General features: G+C 38.7%; 1 protein-coding gene across 1 annotated transcript in view; it reads left to right on the plus strand.

Moving 5' to 3' along the window:
- The window catches only part of LOC131990949 (dystrobrevin beta-like), a 35,171-nt gene continuing 17,477 nt past the window's right edge, over positions 1-17,694 (plus strand). The window contains exons 1-10 of the mRNA XM_059356200.1: positions 1-330; positions 6,994-7,045; positions 12,688-12,779; positions 12,902-12,982; positions 13,173-13,386; positions 13,599-13,684; positions 14,454-14,608; positions 14,738-14,837; positions 14,979-15,145; positions 17,083-17,207. Of these exons, the coding sequence (XP_059212183.1) occupies positions 12,689-12,779; positions 12,902-12,982; positions 13,173-13,386; positions 13,599-13,684; positions 14,454-14,608; positions 14,738-14,837; positions 14,979-15,145; positions 17,083-17,207 (1,019 nt within the window). The 5' untranslated portion in view covers positions 1-330; positions 6,994-7,045; position 12,688. The remainder of the gene's footprint in view (positions 331-6,993; positions 7,046-12,687; positions 12,780-12,901; positions 12,983-13,172; positions 13,387-13,598; positions 13,685-14,453; positions 14,609-14,737; positions 14,838-14,978; positions 15,146-17,082; positions 17,208-17,694) is intronic.

Raw genomic sequence — 17,694 nt, forward strand, 5'->3', positions numbered from 1 at the left:
CTGCGCTCACTGTCACCGGGCAGGGGGCAGGACGGACCGGAGAGAGGAGTGACTTTCTTTCAAAAATAGTATCACAGCAGCAACCGGTACAGCAGCAGCAGCAGCAGGGCGGTGTGGAGGGTGTGAAACATGGCTCGCAACGGAAATAAATAACGGGACCGGGGACGATAATATTTCAGCCATAAAAAGAAAGAGAAGACCGTAACACAAGGCGAAAAGAGGAAGCGGATATTTCAAGCAGAGACGAAACCGGGTTAAAGTCAGTAACGTTAACACGTTTCAGTGTTGATGTTGGTATTTGGCCACGAATACCTGCCGAAAATAGTCCCGGTGAGTAGACCCCCGTTTTACACTCTACTAAGAAATAAAGTCTTAAAGTCAAAAGTGTTTACGTTTTAGTTGACGTATGTGTGACTTTTAGTGTGAAATTCCAGCCGAGTTTTGGTGAGTTCTAGAACACATTCATTCGGGGGAACAAGGTGAACAGGGAGTTAAACTTTTCTGCAATATGGCCGCTCAGATGTCACACAGCTTCCCAGAAGTAACGTTAAGCTCAACTTAAATGAGCTTCGACTCAAGTCTGTTTTGAAAACTCATGGCAGCTCAAAGTGTCCAGTAAATACCTGCGAAATATTGTATTTAAATGGTGTCTATAGAGCGGTGTGGCTCATTGCTTGAGTGTTGTCATAAAACTAAGTCATGCCCACTTTTCAAATCAAAACTACTATTGGTGTTTGACCTGAAACTAGTAGGGCTGGCTTTAGGGGAGGAACAGTATTCCATTCAAAAATCTAGCAATTTTACGTTATCTTCCTTATTGCCAGATTTACAGGATTATTAAAACATAACTTAATACTTAAAAAAAATCGTTAGTATCCACTTTGACATTCGGCTCACTATATTTTAAGGTGCTTTCATTAAGCCTTCGTTGCATGTATGTTACAGTAAAAATGCAACAAGCTGACTAGAAACAGATGCAAGTTTACTAGTAAGAATGCTATAATAAGGATGTCGATGTTCAGGCTAATAAATCATTTCATCTGATCCATTTGGGTGAAAATAAATAAATCATATAATGTTTTAATGAGTCATGAGCAGGCTAATACATCATAACATATGACCTGTGGGTTCAACTGAAATGATTTATCAATTCAATTCAATTCAATTCAACTTTATTTATAGAGCGCATTTCATGCACAAGGCAGACTCAATGTGCTTCACAATACACATAATTACAGTTTAAAACAACAACAACAACAAAAAACACAGAAAAATCAAACAAATCGATTACAAATTAATTGAAGAGTGCAGGTAGACAAGCCATGCCATATTCACCACATATACACTTACTTACTCACACATGTGCACCCACTCCCACAACCACACATGCACACAATTCAACCAAATGCTGTAGAGAAAAGATAGGTTTTTAATCTGTTTTTAAAAATGGCTACTGATGTGGCAAGTTTAACTGTGTCACGTATCACGCTAAAAGCTGTCAGAGGATGTTATCTGAGATGGCCTTAACATATTCTGCTAAAAGAATATGACAGCCCCAACCCCCACCCATACACAAAAATGTGTTTAGAGCATATATAAAGTGCAGATTCTTCAACAGTATAAAAAACAGTGCAGACAACAAGGCAGGGAAATGAATGGTGTTGCACACTTCTGTACTGCAGTTGTTATATACTAATATTTACTGTTTTTGTTATGCTCCAGTGCTTTTTTAACTGGTTTATTTGCATTTTCCTCTTCCCCTTTGACTGGGTGAATTCTGAAGAGTAATCAAATTATATTTAGTGACTGGAACCCAAACAAATAGATTTCATAGTATAATCTGCAAAATTAAAATTCAAAATATGATTATTTTTTCTTTTAGCAACTGTTAAAGTAGTAAACAGACTATCAACTGACCAGTTGTTTTATCAGTGAACAGTCAAATCATGATCATGTTCAATAACTAACAGTACAATTATAGGCTTTGACAGAAACATAGTTGTGTAAAAATCCAAACCTAGACCAAAAAACAGTGTATTTACAAACTTTTTCCAAACTTTTGCACCCCGTGGAGGAAACTAAACACAGAGGGATGGCAGGAACTGATGGGCTGTGTCCCAAACTGCCCCCTGAGGGTCTCCACTTTTCCCCTGGCAGATGCTTATTGTGTATTTAAATTGAGCTGTGGGCGATTTGTTTGCATCTTTAACAAGGCAAAATGAGAGAGCGAAACAAGAATTAAACCTCCCAGTTTTCCCACCCACCATACACATGGTAACCAAGTATCTGATATATATGTATTTGTATCCTATTTTACCCAAACAAGTTTCAACTAGTTTAGTATTTGTATTTAAATGTACCTGCAGATCATTCTTTATGGGCCTCTACTTTTAAATTTCATGTCTCTATGTGGAATTTTAGTTATTTAGTTGATTTATAGTGAATTGTGTTACTGTCTCCACTCTGAGTGGGTAGATAATAGTGGTGGGGGTGAAACCTATGATTAGCAGAACAGTCACTCCTATCCAGCCTCTGGTTTATATAATTTCTCCAGAGTTGAATTATAGTGAAATTTAAGTACTCCTCATTTTGCATGTAGGAGCAGTTGGATGGACCTCAGAGCTCTCTACTCGTTTACTGTTTGGTATGCGTGATGCCCTTGAAGACTTGCAAAATAGCAGTAAAAATTGAATTTTGTGACTGAGACCCTGCTTGAGATGACTATTGCTGGTGGCATTTATTGTAGAGTATGTCAGGCTGCAAGGTCAATCTTGTGTGAAACATTTCTGTTATGCACTCTGATTTTATCAGCACAGTATGCAACCTTCACTTCTTTCGTCTCTTTTCTTTGTGTGCTCTTTCATCATCTTCAGTCTCTCTCTTTCCTCCCTTCTTTCTGGCATCTTAGTACGTCTTGATTCCTCTTTGTATTTCTTCTTAATATCTTCTTCTTATCTCTTTCTGTGTGAATTACTCTTTTTCTCGATTTATTACATGCTTTCTTTCTTTGCAATTGGCATGATCACCATACAGTTCTCCACCAAAAGCCAGATCTGTTCAGGTTTCAGTTCTAGACTTAAGTCTGCTTTGGTTCCAGCCACAGGTCTAGTGCTTGTGTCAATATAAATGCATGTGAGAGGAATTTGGTAATTGGGCACACATGCTATGTTCACAAAAGTCGGTACTTTTAGTAAAACAGCACTTAGTTACTTTAAAACAATGCCGTGTTGGTGGGGGCGTGTTTGAGTAATAGTTACCTTAGTTTGAAGCCTTTTAGAGGCCAAATACTTTCAAAGACAGGATTTTACAGCTCTGATAAGTTGTCTTTGTGACAATTAATTTGAGCTTTTTTGCGACAGATGCTCGTAATTTACCAAGAATGTGTAGGAGCGAGCATTTTGTTGGACAATGCAACATCTTGCTGTATGATGTATTGTTGCATTGTGGCAAAAAATTTGAGTTAGTGAAAAGTGAATTTTTTTGGATGGACCTGCATGAACCTGTGTGTACCTTGGCACTGATGCCTGCTGTGTCAACGCTCACTAATTTTCCATGAAATGAATAAGGAGCTGCATTTCTCTATGTGCCTATTTTGTCTGTCTGGAAAGTTTAAAAGCAAGGTGGGGAAGGGAAAGTGTTCGGCATTTTTCCAGCTTGGGTACATCAGAATCACTCAAATTCACCAACTTGAGTGCAGTTTTTTATGGCGGATCCTTGGTGCTGGTTCAGGTTTGGTGTTTAATTACAAACGTCTTGGGTGGTTTGGTGGGATAGAAACAGGTTCTGAACTTGTAAAACCCTCAACAACAGACTCTAGCATGTCTCCACCTCAGAACATGCTATAACTTCTGACTTCCAGACATGGAACGCTAGCTGTCCATCTTTAACATGTAACCAGAGATGTGTTGCTTCTGTTTTTACCTGCCTGGTGACAACCCCGGGGTCATGCCGGGTCAGTCGGGCTGTCTCTTTGGCAGCACAGGGGTCAAAGGTCAGGAGAGAGAGATTGGAAAAGCAGGGAGAGGCTTTTGCTTTCAGTTCAACCTGCTTGCAATCGATGCAGTTGAAAGTGTTTCTCCGTGGTAAAGAGGCTCTAAGATAAGTTGTTGAAGTGGTTATAATAGGTAGTTGCTGCCCCACCCATCATGCACCACTAAAGCCTCCATTAATACCCAGAGTACCATTACAACTACAAATACTGCACTCCTCCTAAGACTTATTTCATGATTGCAGTAGCAGACAGGAATCAGTCCAGCTTATTAAGACCTCCAGTAATCAACCATTGCAGCACCAATCGGTGCATACACATTCAAGCATCATACCAGGGCTGGATTACACTGACGGGACAAAATCCGTTCCAACAGCATTCCTGGTCTTGCAGAAACCTCAGCTTCTTTTTTGTTTAACACCTAGTGATAGCTTATTTGGTCTCCATTATTCCTACAATGTTTCAGAACACTGGAGACTGAGGCAAACCACCGGTGACGCAGTCAGCTCTTCAAAATGCCTACGTTTCTCAATTTCCTGAAACCATGACTATTTAAGAATTAATTTAGAAAGTTGCTTAAGAGCTTTTCAGAGGGATTTGTGGGTCCGGCCAGCGAGCTTCATCTGATTCATGTGCTACAGTAAAGAGTGGTTTAGAGGATAAATGGAGCCCATAGGTATTTCAGCAATGCTAGTGTCTAAAGTTGCAGCATACTGTACATATATCATGTAAAACACACACACACACACACACACACACACACACACAAACTGGTCGGGTCCTGTCAGGGCAGAGGGTGAGAATAGCGAGCAGCTGCAAATGGTAATGTGGTCATGTTGCATGCATGGTGTGTGTGTGGTGTGCAGAGGGTGGTAAACACCCTCTTACCCCTCTTTAGTACCACCTCGCCTGCCTGACGCCCGTTTCTGTATTGGTGTTCGTGCTTTATTGCTTCTTCTGTCCAACAACACTAAAGTTTGTGGATTCACCAAATTCACAGATTCACAGCGGTGAGTCAAGTGTGGGCGTTGATGCAGAGAATGATTTTAGACCATTTAGTTTGCATGTTTTAGACTGAGAGTGACTCTAACAGGTGTGTATATGTGTTTGTATGCGTGTAAGAGAGAGTGTGTGTGTTGGTTTTCAGGGCCATTTGCCTTGTTCAGGTGTTGGGCCTTCATAGTGTGTGTGTTGTTTGTGCACAGGTGCACTGGTTGGGTGGTCTGCACTGATGCGACACCACTCCTACACACACAGCCACACAAACATCCTGTAGTGAGAAGAAGTACATCTTGATGAGACTCTACATCATAATATTTGCGTCACACAGTCATGCATGGTTTAGCTGTCAGAGCCACCATGAAGTTACTAACTTAACTCCCTGAAGAGTCCATGTTATGAAATACAGCTGAAAATATAGTGACAGGTTGACAGTTTTCAATGTGACTGTCAAGATCATGTGTGGTGGTTGGAAACCAGATGCGAACAGGAACATTATATTCTTGTCACTGATATGTCAACATGTGTGGTGATAATGTGATAGTATTTCAGCACATTTTCATCTAACTATTGACCTTTAGTATAGCATTGTATCACAGCTTTTTTTTTAAATGTTTTTTTTGTTTATTATGTCAATCTGCAACATAGTGAAATATTTACTGTATGTATCAGTTGTCTTTCTTGTGACACCTGCTGACAGGATGTAACCATCTGCCTCTTGCAGTTTGTCTTCATAGGTATTCAGACTGGCTGGAGTTCACATCCAGCTGTCTTGAGATGCTTATGTGCATTTACACACATTTGTTAAAGTTGTCTGCAAGATTTCAGCCTTCTTCATGCAGAGAAAAATAATAAAGTGCAGAAATATCCCATGTTTTTGTTCTTTATATCCACAAGGCTTGAGTTAGGCTGTAATTGTGGGACAATATTTTGATTCTTTGTTGTGGGAGGATTGTTGAAGCTTGTTAAAGAAAAACATTTGAGATGGAATTTGTGAAGTAATTAAATGTATTTTATTTTGTTTTGGGAAGGTTTTGTTTGTTTGCACTCTACACATTTTCTGCATTTGCTTTCTGTAGCATTTAAATCCCATTTTATTTTCAAATTTCAAAAAATCATTATAGCCACATTCCATTTCACAACAATGCTCTCATATTGTCTTGTGTTATAAATCCAGCATTCCCCTTTTCTTTACAGCGACATGCTTTTATTTAAATACAATTTTTACATTTTATTTTAACTGTTTTCAAAACTTGTTTTTCATTAAAACTGTATTTAAAGTTTGAGAAAATCTACTGTTAAAAAGATGTTTTTAAAAGCTCAAAAAACGTGGATGTTTCCAACGTCTCAATATTGACCAAAATAATCCTGATTATGATTTTTGCCATAATCGAGCAGACTTAGATTATTTAAAAGTGGTCATAACTTGTCTCCAGACAGAGGAACATTTTGATTGGCTTTTCCATTTAAATAACCTTAAATGATCCAGAAATTTTGTGTTGAGCAGCAACAGGAATTGATTAGTGTGACTGTAGCACTAGTAGAGTGAGTACTTTGTGCTGTGTTGCAATCTGATGGCCTAGTTTTGTGAACAAGAGTGACATTTGTGATGGCTAATATAAAACACTCTTAGTAAAGGTCTTTCAATCAGTGCAACCATGCACTACATCAGTCATAAAATGTGTAATTGATTAAACATAGAAGATAAAAGTGCAATATCACAAGACGTTCAGCTGTTTTTATGGTGAGCTACAATCAGACAGGAGGCTTCATCATACCAGCAGTGACTACACATTACATAAAGGGCCAGAATTTATTTATAACATAATGTGTAATGTCAGAGATCTACTGAACGTGTATAGAGATGTAGGATGGTATATGTAGCCCACTTGTTTTGTTTAGTGTGTGTCCTCCGCTGTCCCCAAAGACCCTTTGACATTATTGTCTGCAGACTGAAAAGACTTTTCAAATTGCCTTTCTCTTCTCCCTCTGTGTCTCTCTGCTAGACTCCCCTTTATTGAAGCTCCTCTGTCCTGTGTGACCCCCTGACACAGAGAGGTATGACCACACACATCCACACACACACACTGCCTATATAGGGAAAAAATGTAATCATTCACGTATGCGTTCTAAGCCCTATCTTAAGCCAGAAGTCAGTGGAAGACTGAGAGTGTATATTCAGGGCGACGTGTGCTGGTTGTGTGTTTGTTTCCGTAAAGCTCAGCAAATGTCAGCCATAATAAAACACCATGGTGCAACAGCGCAGTGTGCATCGCCACCCACACAAACACAGAAAGCGACACACTTGCAGTCAGCTGTATAGGCCTCACCACTTCCGTTCCCTACACTTTGTTTCTCTCTCCGCTTCTTTACTTTCTTAAGCTCAAGACTTTAATCAACCGAACACAAAATAACTCCTCTGTCAGTCATCAGTGCCTTCCATTAATTTTCTATTGTGTGTGGAGGCTTTTCTTTACACTGTAAACATAAATAGATGTTCACTTCTCTTGACTCAGGATTACAGTTGTTTGTCTTGTAAACAAAGCCCTTGATGTCATTATCACCTCAAACATATAATCCATTTTGAGCTTCACTTTGAAGAAGGCAATCATTTTGTCAACAGTGGTTGTAAAGCAATTACTCCTTCAGCGACCAAATAATGTGTTTTAATAGCAGAAATAATTGTTGACAACACAGCTGTCGAAACAAATATCTCAATATTTATCTTAATTTATCAGTCATGATGAATTGTAATTCTTCTGGTGAAGCCTTAACTTTTTATCTAGTGCCACCATCAGGCCAAACATTAAATCTATCCAATACTTGATGATTTATAACTAAATATCTGCAAAACTGTAGCTGTAGCTTTGAGTATTTTCTATAAGTTTGACTTTAGACTTATAGGACAGAATGTCAAACATCAGTTATGTTTGTTTCCCGATCACCTACTTTTCATTTATCATGATGTATACCCCCTCTAAAAACCAAACAAAAACAGTAGTAAGAACCATATTTATGTTATCTTTGAAATTAGTTTTCAACAGTTTGTTGGACTTTTTTATTCAGATTATCATAACTAGCAAGTAGCAAGGATGTTTTTTAAAAACTTAAACCAACCTTTCCCTTCGTATTTAGTTAGGTATCCAACCATTCATTGGTTATTTTTGTCATGATTCTTTGTGGAGAAACTCAATTATACTGATGTGTAAAAGATATTAACCCATTTAAGTCGGCAAAGCATTACCGAATTTCTACCATTAAAACCAGGGGCGCTGTTGCATTATTCTACCATTAAAGCCAGGAAAGCGGATACGTCTTTTTGTAGTATTTGTAGTTTTTTCCACCTATTTTCGGTCTCTTGGCCAATGAAATGCATCAGAATACATGTTGGAGTGTTGCAATGCAACATGGGACTTTTCCAGAACTTTGAAATCATGGCGGATGACGACTATAGCGGAGGGAGCTCAGATATAACAGCTATAAGCTCTCAAATACTTTTTGAATTTAATTTCTATCTGCTACAGAGGCTGAAAATCTATTATTTAGTAGGCATTGACATTTCTGTTGAATTTCCAGAAAAACTTCAGGTTTTAGGGGGTTATTTTAAAATCGCCCATAGGTTTTACAGGCATTTTTTACAGGTGTTTTAAGCCTAAATGGATTAAGTAGTCAAGAAAATCATCTGAGTGTTGGTCGACTAAGAATTTCTTTAGTTGAGGGCACCGCTAGCTCTTTATTATGTTGTTTTGAGTGAGTTTACAGGTGGCTGCAGGTGCACGATTCATTTATGAAGCATGAACATCGGTAAAAGTCTGTTTGATTCTGACATTACTTTCCTGTGACCCACCTTTGTACTTACAGTGATGGGAAAACAGCAGCCAAGCTGTTCCTGGCCCTCTGACATAGTTGGGGGTAATTGCGGGAAGGATAATTATATCTAAGATAGTTTAGAGTTTGCAGAGTTAAAAAGGGAAGCAAACCTCACAGGCCAAATGTTCGTCCATGTCAACTATACACAGATAGACAGACACCCAGACAGACAGACAGACAGGGTGTAGTTATCACCAAGGCCAGGCTGGAAATAACAATTTACTCACCATGGGAGTCCAGTGTGGTAACCAGTGAACTAGGGAGACTTTTTTTTTGGGCTCATGTCACATCTAGTCCAAACAGCTCTTGTGTGAAGTTATAATGAGCGTCTATTAAACTTTGCAGCAACAAACTTCACTGACTCACATGCATCCACCTGTTCAGCTGCCTTCCTTTATCTGGCTGCACTTTAAAGGCAAACATTTCAGCCTTTTGGGAAACTTATTCACTTTCATTCATCTAAATATCTGCCAGAAAGCCAGTAAGTGAACTACTGCTTCGACTCTTAAGCATATATCGGCTTTATTCAAGGACATCTTGATAATTGAGGACAGTGTTGGCAGGGGGACTTCACGCTTGGTTGTTAAGATCAGCGAGATGGCAGGGTCAGGGTCTTGTTGTTTGTCCTGCCGTAAGGGAACAGTGCGTCCCAGTTTGCAGGTGCTCTCAGTTATACATTAAAAGAAAATTAAACATTCTTTATTCAAAGGAAAAAATATTGTGCAGCAGTTTCAATATAGTGTCAATACACACGAATAAGCCAGCAGCAGAGATTCAGATAAGCAAATATGTTCTGTAGAGGTGCAAGGACAAGAACATTTTATCTTTATGCAAATGTCTTTGAAAGGGTTGGAACAAGGACCAATGGGATCAGATCTCAAATGTGCTGTTTAAGGAATAGTTAATGAGGATGCACCCACATCCAACTAAAATGCCGAACAGTCTTTTCAATCTTTGATATCATTACTGTTCAGTAACTTAAGATAGTGGAAGGTGTTTCTGAAAATTAATCAGCCACTATTTTGAGAATCAAAGTACTTTTTCAAGCAAAAAATGTGTACTTTGTGTGAATATCTTTGTTATTTTAATTGTTTGAACAAAAGAACACAATAATATGACATCCCTTAATGTTTTACTAGACTATGATGGGCATCTCTTAAGTATTTCTTGACATTTTACACACCAAATGATAGAGCGATTTATTGAGGAAATAATCTCTAAAACAAGTGGAGAAATCAGCGTTTTTTTTTTTTTGTCAAGCACCAGTGAACGAAATGGTCCACTCTCTTTTCCTTATGTCAGTAAATAACGACCTAATCAATAGCTGCTGCTCAGACTAACTGAATTTCCCCTTGGGGATTGTTAAAGTAATTTTGAACTTTTGAATTTGAATCACAGCTCCTGATGTATCTGTGTATTCCATTCAAGAAGGAATTTACAGTCTGGTAACATGAGCTGTCCTCTGACAAAGGGCTTCTAGTGTCCTATTCAAGGGCACTTTGGAGGGTGCCACTGTAAGCTGTCAAGAGAGCATGTTTGTGTTAGGAGCAAGAAAGTTGCACTTGAATAGCTGGTATCAGGCTCCTGTAGACTGAAACTGCTGTATAAAGATGTATGTGGATGCAAGAGAGAGAGTGTGTGTTTTTGAGTGTGTGTGTGTGTGTGTGAGAGAGAGAGAGAGTGACTGAAAGGAGGAATCCTTCTTTTGTCTGAATGAAGCATGAAGTCTCCTGGGAAGCTTTCAAATCCTCTCAGGAATGTGTGTGTCGTGTGAGTGTGTCGTTGTGTGTGTTTGTGTGTCTGTGAATGTGTGCAAGTGCCAGTTTCTTAAAGTGTGTGTGTGTGTGTGTGTGCGTGTGTGTGTGTGTGTGTGTGTGTGTGTGTTGGGGGTTTGGCTTGTCACCACATTTATACAAGGAATGCAAATATTTGCGTGTGTGTGCGTGTTTCAGTTTTGTGGTGTAGTATAACTGTAACCATGGTGACTGATATCCTGTGGTGTTTTTTCTGTGCCACCTGACATCTTTTTCTTTCTTTCTTTCTTTCTTTCATTCTGTATTTCTTTCTGTATTTCTTTCTTTCTTTCTGTATTTCTGTATTTCTTTCTTTCTGTATTTCTGTATTTCTTTCTTTCTGTATTTCTGTATTTCTTTCTTTCTTTCTTTCTTTGTTTTCCTGTATTTATGTCTTTCTTTTTGTCTTTCTTTCTGTTACAGTCCCTCCTCTCTCTCTTTATCTCTGTACCCTTGTTAAACAGTCTAAATGCCAGCCTTCAGATCAGATTTCTTCAGCTGCTCTCATTAATGTGTTTATTTACCAAGCACTCAGCTCATCCTCTGGTGGCCCTGAATTTGACTCTGAGCTGCCTGCCTCTAGTGTGTGTGTGTGTGTGTGTGTGTGTGTGTGGGCGTGTCGGTATGCATACAGTAGACCTGTGTGTAAAAATAAATGTTACAGTCACACAGAGCCTGGTTTGTCTGTATTTTCTGGCCATCTAGTCACTCATTGGGTACCTATTTAAGGTTTGTCATTTCAGAGAATCTTAGAATAATTAATTGCTCTTAGTCTTTGTTGACCATATTTCCTGTGAAACACCATAACAGGAATGCACTGAGTCAAACAATACTCACAACTAGGGCTGAACGATATGGACAAAATTTCATATCTCGATATTCATGCCAGATATCTCGATATCGATACGATACGATATGACTACGGCTTTCGGTGAAAACCAAGCATTTTTCAGAAAAATAAAAACATCATAATACAAAAGAGTGCAGTTTTATTGATTAGAACTCACTGCCAGTCATCAACATTAACATAAAGTCACTCAATAATGAAAAAAAAAAAAAAAATTAACATTTTACTGCAGCTCCGCTTTGACAATAAATAACCAATGCAGCAGCTGGTGGAAGGTGAAACATTGAAAGTGCATTGAAGTGCAACATCTTATATTCTTCATAAGACAACATAACAGTATGCAGAAAATGCATACACATATACTCATCGTGCAGCACACGGTGGTGTTGTTTCAAGTGGTGAAACAAGTTGGTTGTGTTCCCTTGCTTCGTCGCAATTTTCGCCAAGCACGACCTGCACAACACCTCGCTCTGGTCGACATCATCCTTTCTAAATCCAAAATACCTCCAAATAATGGAGGATGATTTATGTTAGATTCTGCACTGCCACCGGCCGCATTATCTTCCGCACTCATGTCACTTTTCTTTCGTTTCTTTCGTTTTGATTTCCCCGCTGTGAATGTCCTGTGTGTGTGGCTGTGTGCGTCTCAGTCTACGTCTCCCTCGCTCCCACCCTCCTATGTTTGTCATTGGTTGGCTTCAGCTGTCGATCCACAGCAAGCATGAAATAAGCTTTGTGGTTGGCTGGCCGTAGTGGTGCGTTCAAGGGCAATCTTAAAAGTAATGTTTATGGTGACTGCCAGAGCTTTACATGCAGGGCGAGCGCGGGGGAAATATATCGTTTATATCGTTGCTTTTCCGATATTAATATCTTGAATGTTCATATCTCGATAAAGATACGATAACGATATATCGTTCAGCCCTACTCACAACATCACAGACAACACAACTTCTATTTTTATCCTTTGGTCATTGTTATGTGTTTAAACAAACATTACAAATGATTAATAAATCGAAATGAATCTACTTTGAGGCAAATTTATGTTTCTTCATCTGTCCATTGTTACATTTTTTATCTAATCCTAAAACACATTTGCTTATTTATTGTATTTTGCAGACACCTGCCATTATTGTGTGTTTTGCATCATCTGATTGGTGCTGACTTTTGCTACTCTTTTTTTTTTCTTTCAGAATGGTGATGGAGGAGGGGGGTCAGAGAGACAGAGGGAGGGGGACTGAAGTGATGATGGAAGCAGACGGGAGAGAGATCCTTGCAGAGCTTCGTGAGTAACCTTTGACCTCCATATATAAGCCTTACAGGGCCTCTCAGTGTTCTGATTTCAGTATTTTTAAATCCCCAAAGATGTTTATTCTGTTATGTGAATGTCTCCTCTTTTCGCCACAGGGGAGCAGAACTTTGATGGCATTTGTCTTTCTACATATCGAACAGCCTGCAAGCTCAGATTCATACAGAAAAGATGCAACTGTAAGTCAAAAAACTTACTTCACCTTCAGCATGGGAACATTAATTATTAGGAGAATTAAATCAAATTTTTGCCTTTACCAGTTTAGTTTTATACACTTTAAAATGTTAATACAGAGATTTTTTGGGTCAAATTAGTTTTATGATAAGATGATTAAATAATATTTTGCTGACTTGACTTGTTTTATTCCAGTGCATCTGATCGACATATACAATGTGATCGAGGCGGTGCGGGACGCTGGTCTGAACGCTGTAGAGCTGAATGCCGGCATCTCCGTTACCAGACTGGAAAACTTGCTGTCCTCCCTGTTCAACCAGCTCAGCAAGCGGCTGCCCACCACACACACCATCAACCCCCGACAGAGCGCTGCCCTGCTGGCCGAGTTCATACTGGCAGCTGTCGACAGGTAACTAAAATCTATGGATCCCTCAAGGGAAGGGCATTCGGCTTGTGGTGCTCAAATCGCCCAGAAAAGTTGATTTTGTGATAAACTGTCCCTGAATGATGCAGTCCTTTGACATCCTGTTGTTTAAAAGTGAAAAATATGTCACGTTTGGTCTTATATAAAAGTGAGGGTGACATATACTGTACTATATTGTCATTATGTGTTTGTTTCAGTGAGCCTGACAGCCGTCTAACGGTGCTCTCTGTGAAGTCGATGCTGGCCACGCTGTGTGGAGGGAAACTTATAGATAAACTCCGCTGTGAGTACCAGTCAATACCATTACTACTGAAGTCTGTCACACACCTTTTATCTTGCATTTCCCTAGAAATATTTGAAATATGGGTATGATTGTAGGCTTTGTATGATAACACAGAGATAGATACAGTGATAATGATTGCACACCGTAGGAGCAAGAATGTTTGTATGTTTTTATTTGGGCTGTGCATTTAAATCAACTTTAAAATAATGTTTTCTTTTTTTTAAGGTTTATAACTTGCAAAGGTCTTAATGTCGCCACCTTATGGTCAATGCTGCTGTTTGCTGCTCATGTTAATTAACCTGCTCCTTTATTGATCACATTATGGAGTCTCATCAACCATAGAAATATAAGTTAAACAAAATTTAGATTTACTGATTTACAATACTCATTCTGCCATATTTAGTATGCAAGAAAAATATTTAGTATGTCCAAATACATAGTATGTCAAATGCAGTATGCAAAGAGTCCTGGATGTCCAAGCATGTCTTTGTGGGATATTCTTACCCACAATCCTTTGCACAGTATGTTTATGACCAAAAGGGTCAAGTTCAAGGCGGTATGTTATGATGAAGTAGTATGTCCCAACTATATGCATACTGCATGCAACAGTAGATATAAAAAAGTATGCAATTTGGAATGCTGTTGTAGTTTTTCTGTTTAGATTTGAGTAAGGGTTGGCATTATATGGTTATGTCTGGGATAAGTGTTCAGGTAATTCATATAATGTAATGCAAAGATTTCACAAGTGTGTGCTTGTGTGTGTTTGTAGATGTGTTTTCTCAGGTGTCTGACTCCGGCGGTGTGTTGGTACAGTCCAAGTTTGATGGTTTTCTGCGGGAGGCTCTCAAGCTGCCCACTGCTGCACATGAAGGACCGTCCTTTGGCTACACACACACCTTAGCACGCTCATGCTTCCCCCAGCAGGTGCGCTCACACACCTCATCCACCATATGGATTTGTCGTTTACAGAAAAATGGGTGATGTTTGTTTTGGGGCTTTTATTGTGAAGTTTTCTGTTTTCCTGAAGAGCTTTCTCTGTTGTTGCTGTTACAGAAGAGGGTGATGCTCAACATGTTTCTGGATATCGTAGCTGAGCCTCCTCCATGTCTCGTCTGGCTGCCTCTCATGCACCGCATGGCAAACGTGGAGCATGGTACACACAGACACACACACACACACACACACACACACACACACACACACACACACATACACAAGATAAAGATAAATATAAGCTACCTTGTGAGTCTAAAACTATCACTGACAGCTCCTGCCTCTTTCTCCCTCTCATCAGTCTATCATCCCGTGTCATGCTCCTACTGTCGTGGCAACGGCATGACAGGCTTCCGGTATCGCTGCCTCCGTTGCCGTGGTTACCAGCTCTGCCAGAACTGCTTCTGGCGCGGCAACGCCAGCGGCTCTCACAACAGCCAGCATCAGATGAAGGAGCACTCATCCTGGGTGAGTCACTGTGTGATTACTCATTCATCACACCAGGGGGCACTCCGCCTGTGTGTGTATGTGTGTGTGTGGGGGTCTCCATCTTTGTGAATTTTATGAATTTTTAGGGCGTTGGAAAGTAAGACATAACATTAAATGACATTTTGTCTGGTTTTCTCTCCTTTAACAAGCTGTTTTCGGGTTAATGTTAGAGTTTGGTTTACTTTAAACTGATTAAAATCAAGACTTGATGCTCTTTATTTAGAATAAAAAAATATTATATATAAAGAAAATATGTTTTAGTCATTGTAAACTCACAACAAATCATCACAACACTTTAAAACATCCCTTGATTAATCCAAACAGGGAGTGAGGAGCCAAAAATATATGTATTTCCACCCAAATGCTGTTAATGTTTTGCTCATTATGTTTTTTTCCCCAAAAAATCTGAATGGAAATGTTACTATTGCATTCATTTACAGTAATATTCTAAGAGCTAGCCTGAAGGGGAATATGTTTTCAATGAAGAAATTATGTATTAATAGCTGGAAACATAGTTGTTGAATTATTCATCACTTAGGCTTGGCATAATTCATCTTATTAATGTTTCAGGGATAAATCTCCTTACTGGTGCAGCTCCTGTCTGTCCAGCAGAATCTTCTCATCACAGGAAACGCATCCTAATAATCCTCAGCAGACTTTACATATCATTTCCAACAGGATTCATTTTGGGCTTTATTTTTTATTCTCAGTTTATCTGCTTCATTTCGCCTCACTTTCAGCTGAGAAAACACAGTTTCACTGTCTCTCCTGTCAGTTTTGATGAGGTGTGCTATATATTCACCTGTGTGGAAATTCAAAGATAAAAGCCAGAACTTTAACAATAAATATCTGATATGTGATACAATCATGGCATAAGGAATGTATCCTCAAAGAATAAAATGTACCACAGGGATTTAGTTCAAGTTAAGCTCAACTATTTCATTGGTCACTCTCATTACTCAGACAAAATTTTGTTTGTTTGTTTATTAAGATTAGTAGCTGTAACTAGCTGTAACCCGTGGTCCACAGAAAAACAATAACTACAAAAATGTAATGTGATAATGTAAATAAAAATACATAGATACACATTAGAGGTGTAACAACTTAGTGTAGTAGATACAAATCTTGTAGATGAAAATGTGAATGAATGAAAGTTTAAATCAAAATTTGTGAGTCTAATCAAGTCTTGGATTTGCAGAAGTATCACACTGCCAGTGCTTATAGATGTATGTAGATTAAATATATGCTTGCATAAAAGGGGTATAAACAGATTTGAAAAAATAAAATGTGCTTCCAAGTTCCTATATTATATACAGTACAGGCCAAAAGTTTGGACACACCTTCTCATTCAATGCGTTTTTCTTTATTTTCATGACTATTTACATTGTAGATTCTCACTGAAGGCATCAAAACTATGAATAAACACATATGGAATTATGTACTTAACAAAAAAAGTGTGAAATAACTGAAAACATGTCTTGTATTTTAGATTCCTCAAAGTAGCCACCCTTTGCTTACTAGAATATAAGACATGTTTTCAGTTATTTCACACTTTTTTGTTAAGTACATAATTCCACATGTGTTCATTAATAGTTTTGATGAATTTACAATGTCAATAGTCATGAAAATAAAGGAAAAACATTGAATGAGAAGGTGTGTCCAAACTTTTGGCCTGTACTGTATATTATCATATGTATATTTATAGGGCAGTGAAAACATACTGCCTTCAATCAAACTCAGGCAGTAATAAAACAATATAGGGGATATGACACAGAAAAGCATGTTGCTGTTCTCTCCTGCCCAGCAGTTAAAACTGCTATTAAACAGCCGTGGTGACAAATGTCAACACAAAAATCACACAGTTTATGAATGTTAACCTGATATTTTTGTGTCTGTTTTTATATGTGTGTGTGTAGAAGTCGCCGGCGACAAAGCTTGGCCGGGCCCTGAGCAGGACTCTGGGCTGTGTGTCGTCCAGAGAGCACCATCATCCCATTTACCCAGAAGAACCCGAGAGGACCCTCAACCTCTCCAACATAGTGTAAGACCCCATAACGCACACACAAACGTACACACTAATGACAGACAAAAAGAATGATCCTATGTAACGTTGGACTAAAGAAACGCCACATTCTTTGTCATGAAAATGGTGAATTTATAAAGATGCAGCAAGTCTTAATTGGCAGGGTTTAATATCAACTAATGCTTGATATGTGTGTCTTCTCAGTTGATTTGGATTGTATAAAAGCAGAACAAGAAAACATATTATATCTTACTGAAAGATACACTTTTCTGCTTATTGTCCCAAAAATCTGTGGTATTCTAGTTTAATTCGTAGTGCCATTCGCCTGTAATTACCACTAATGACCGCAGTGGGCGCTGTTGTTGAAAGTGATATATAGTCGCACATTTAATGCTATTTTACAGTAAATTAGCACTGTTGGATGAACAACATGAGTGGATCTAATGTCACATGGTATAGCTAAAGTCAGGGTTACAGAAGTAATCTTTCTAACTTATTTTGTTGC

This window comes from Centropristis striata, chromosome 18, assembly GCF_030273125.1.
Source record: "Centropristis striata isolate RG_2023a ecotype Rhode Island chromosome 18, C.striata_1.0, whole genome shotgun sequence".
In the NCBI taxonomy this organism is placed as follows: domain Eukaryota; kingdom Metazoa; phylum Chordata; class Actinopteri; order Perciformes; family Serranidae; genus Centropristis; species Centropristis striata.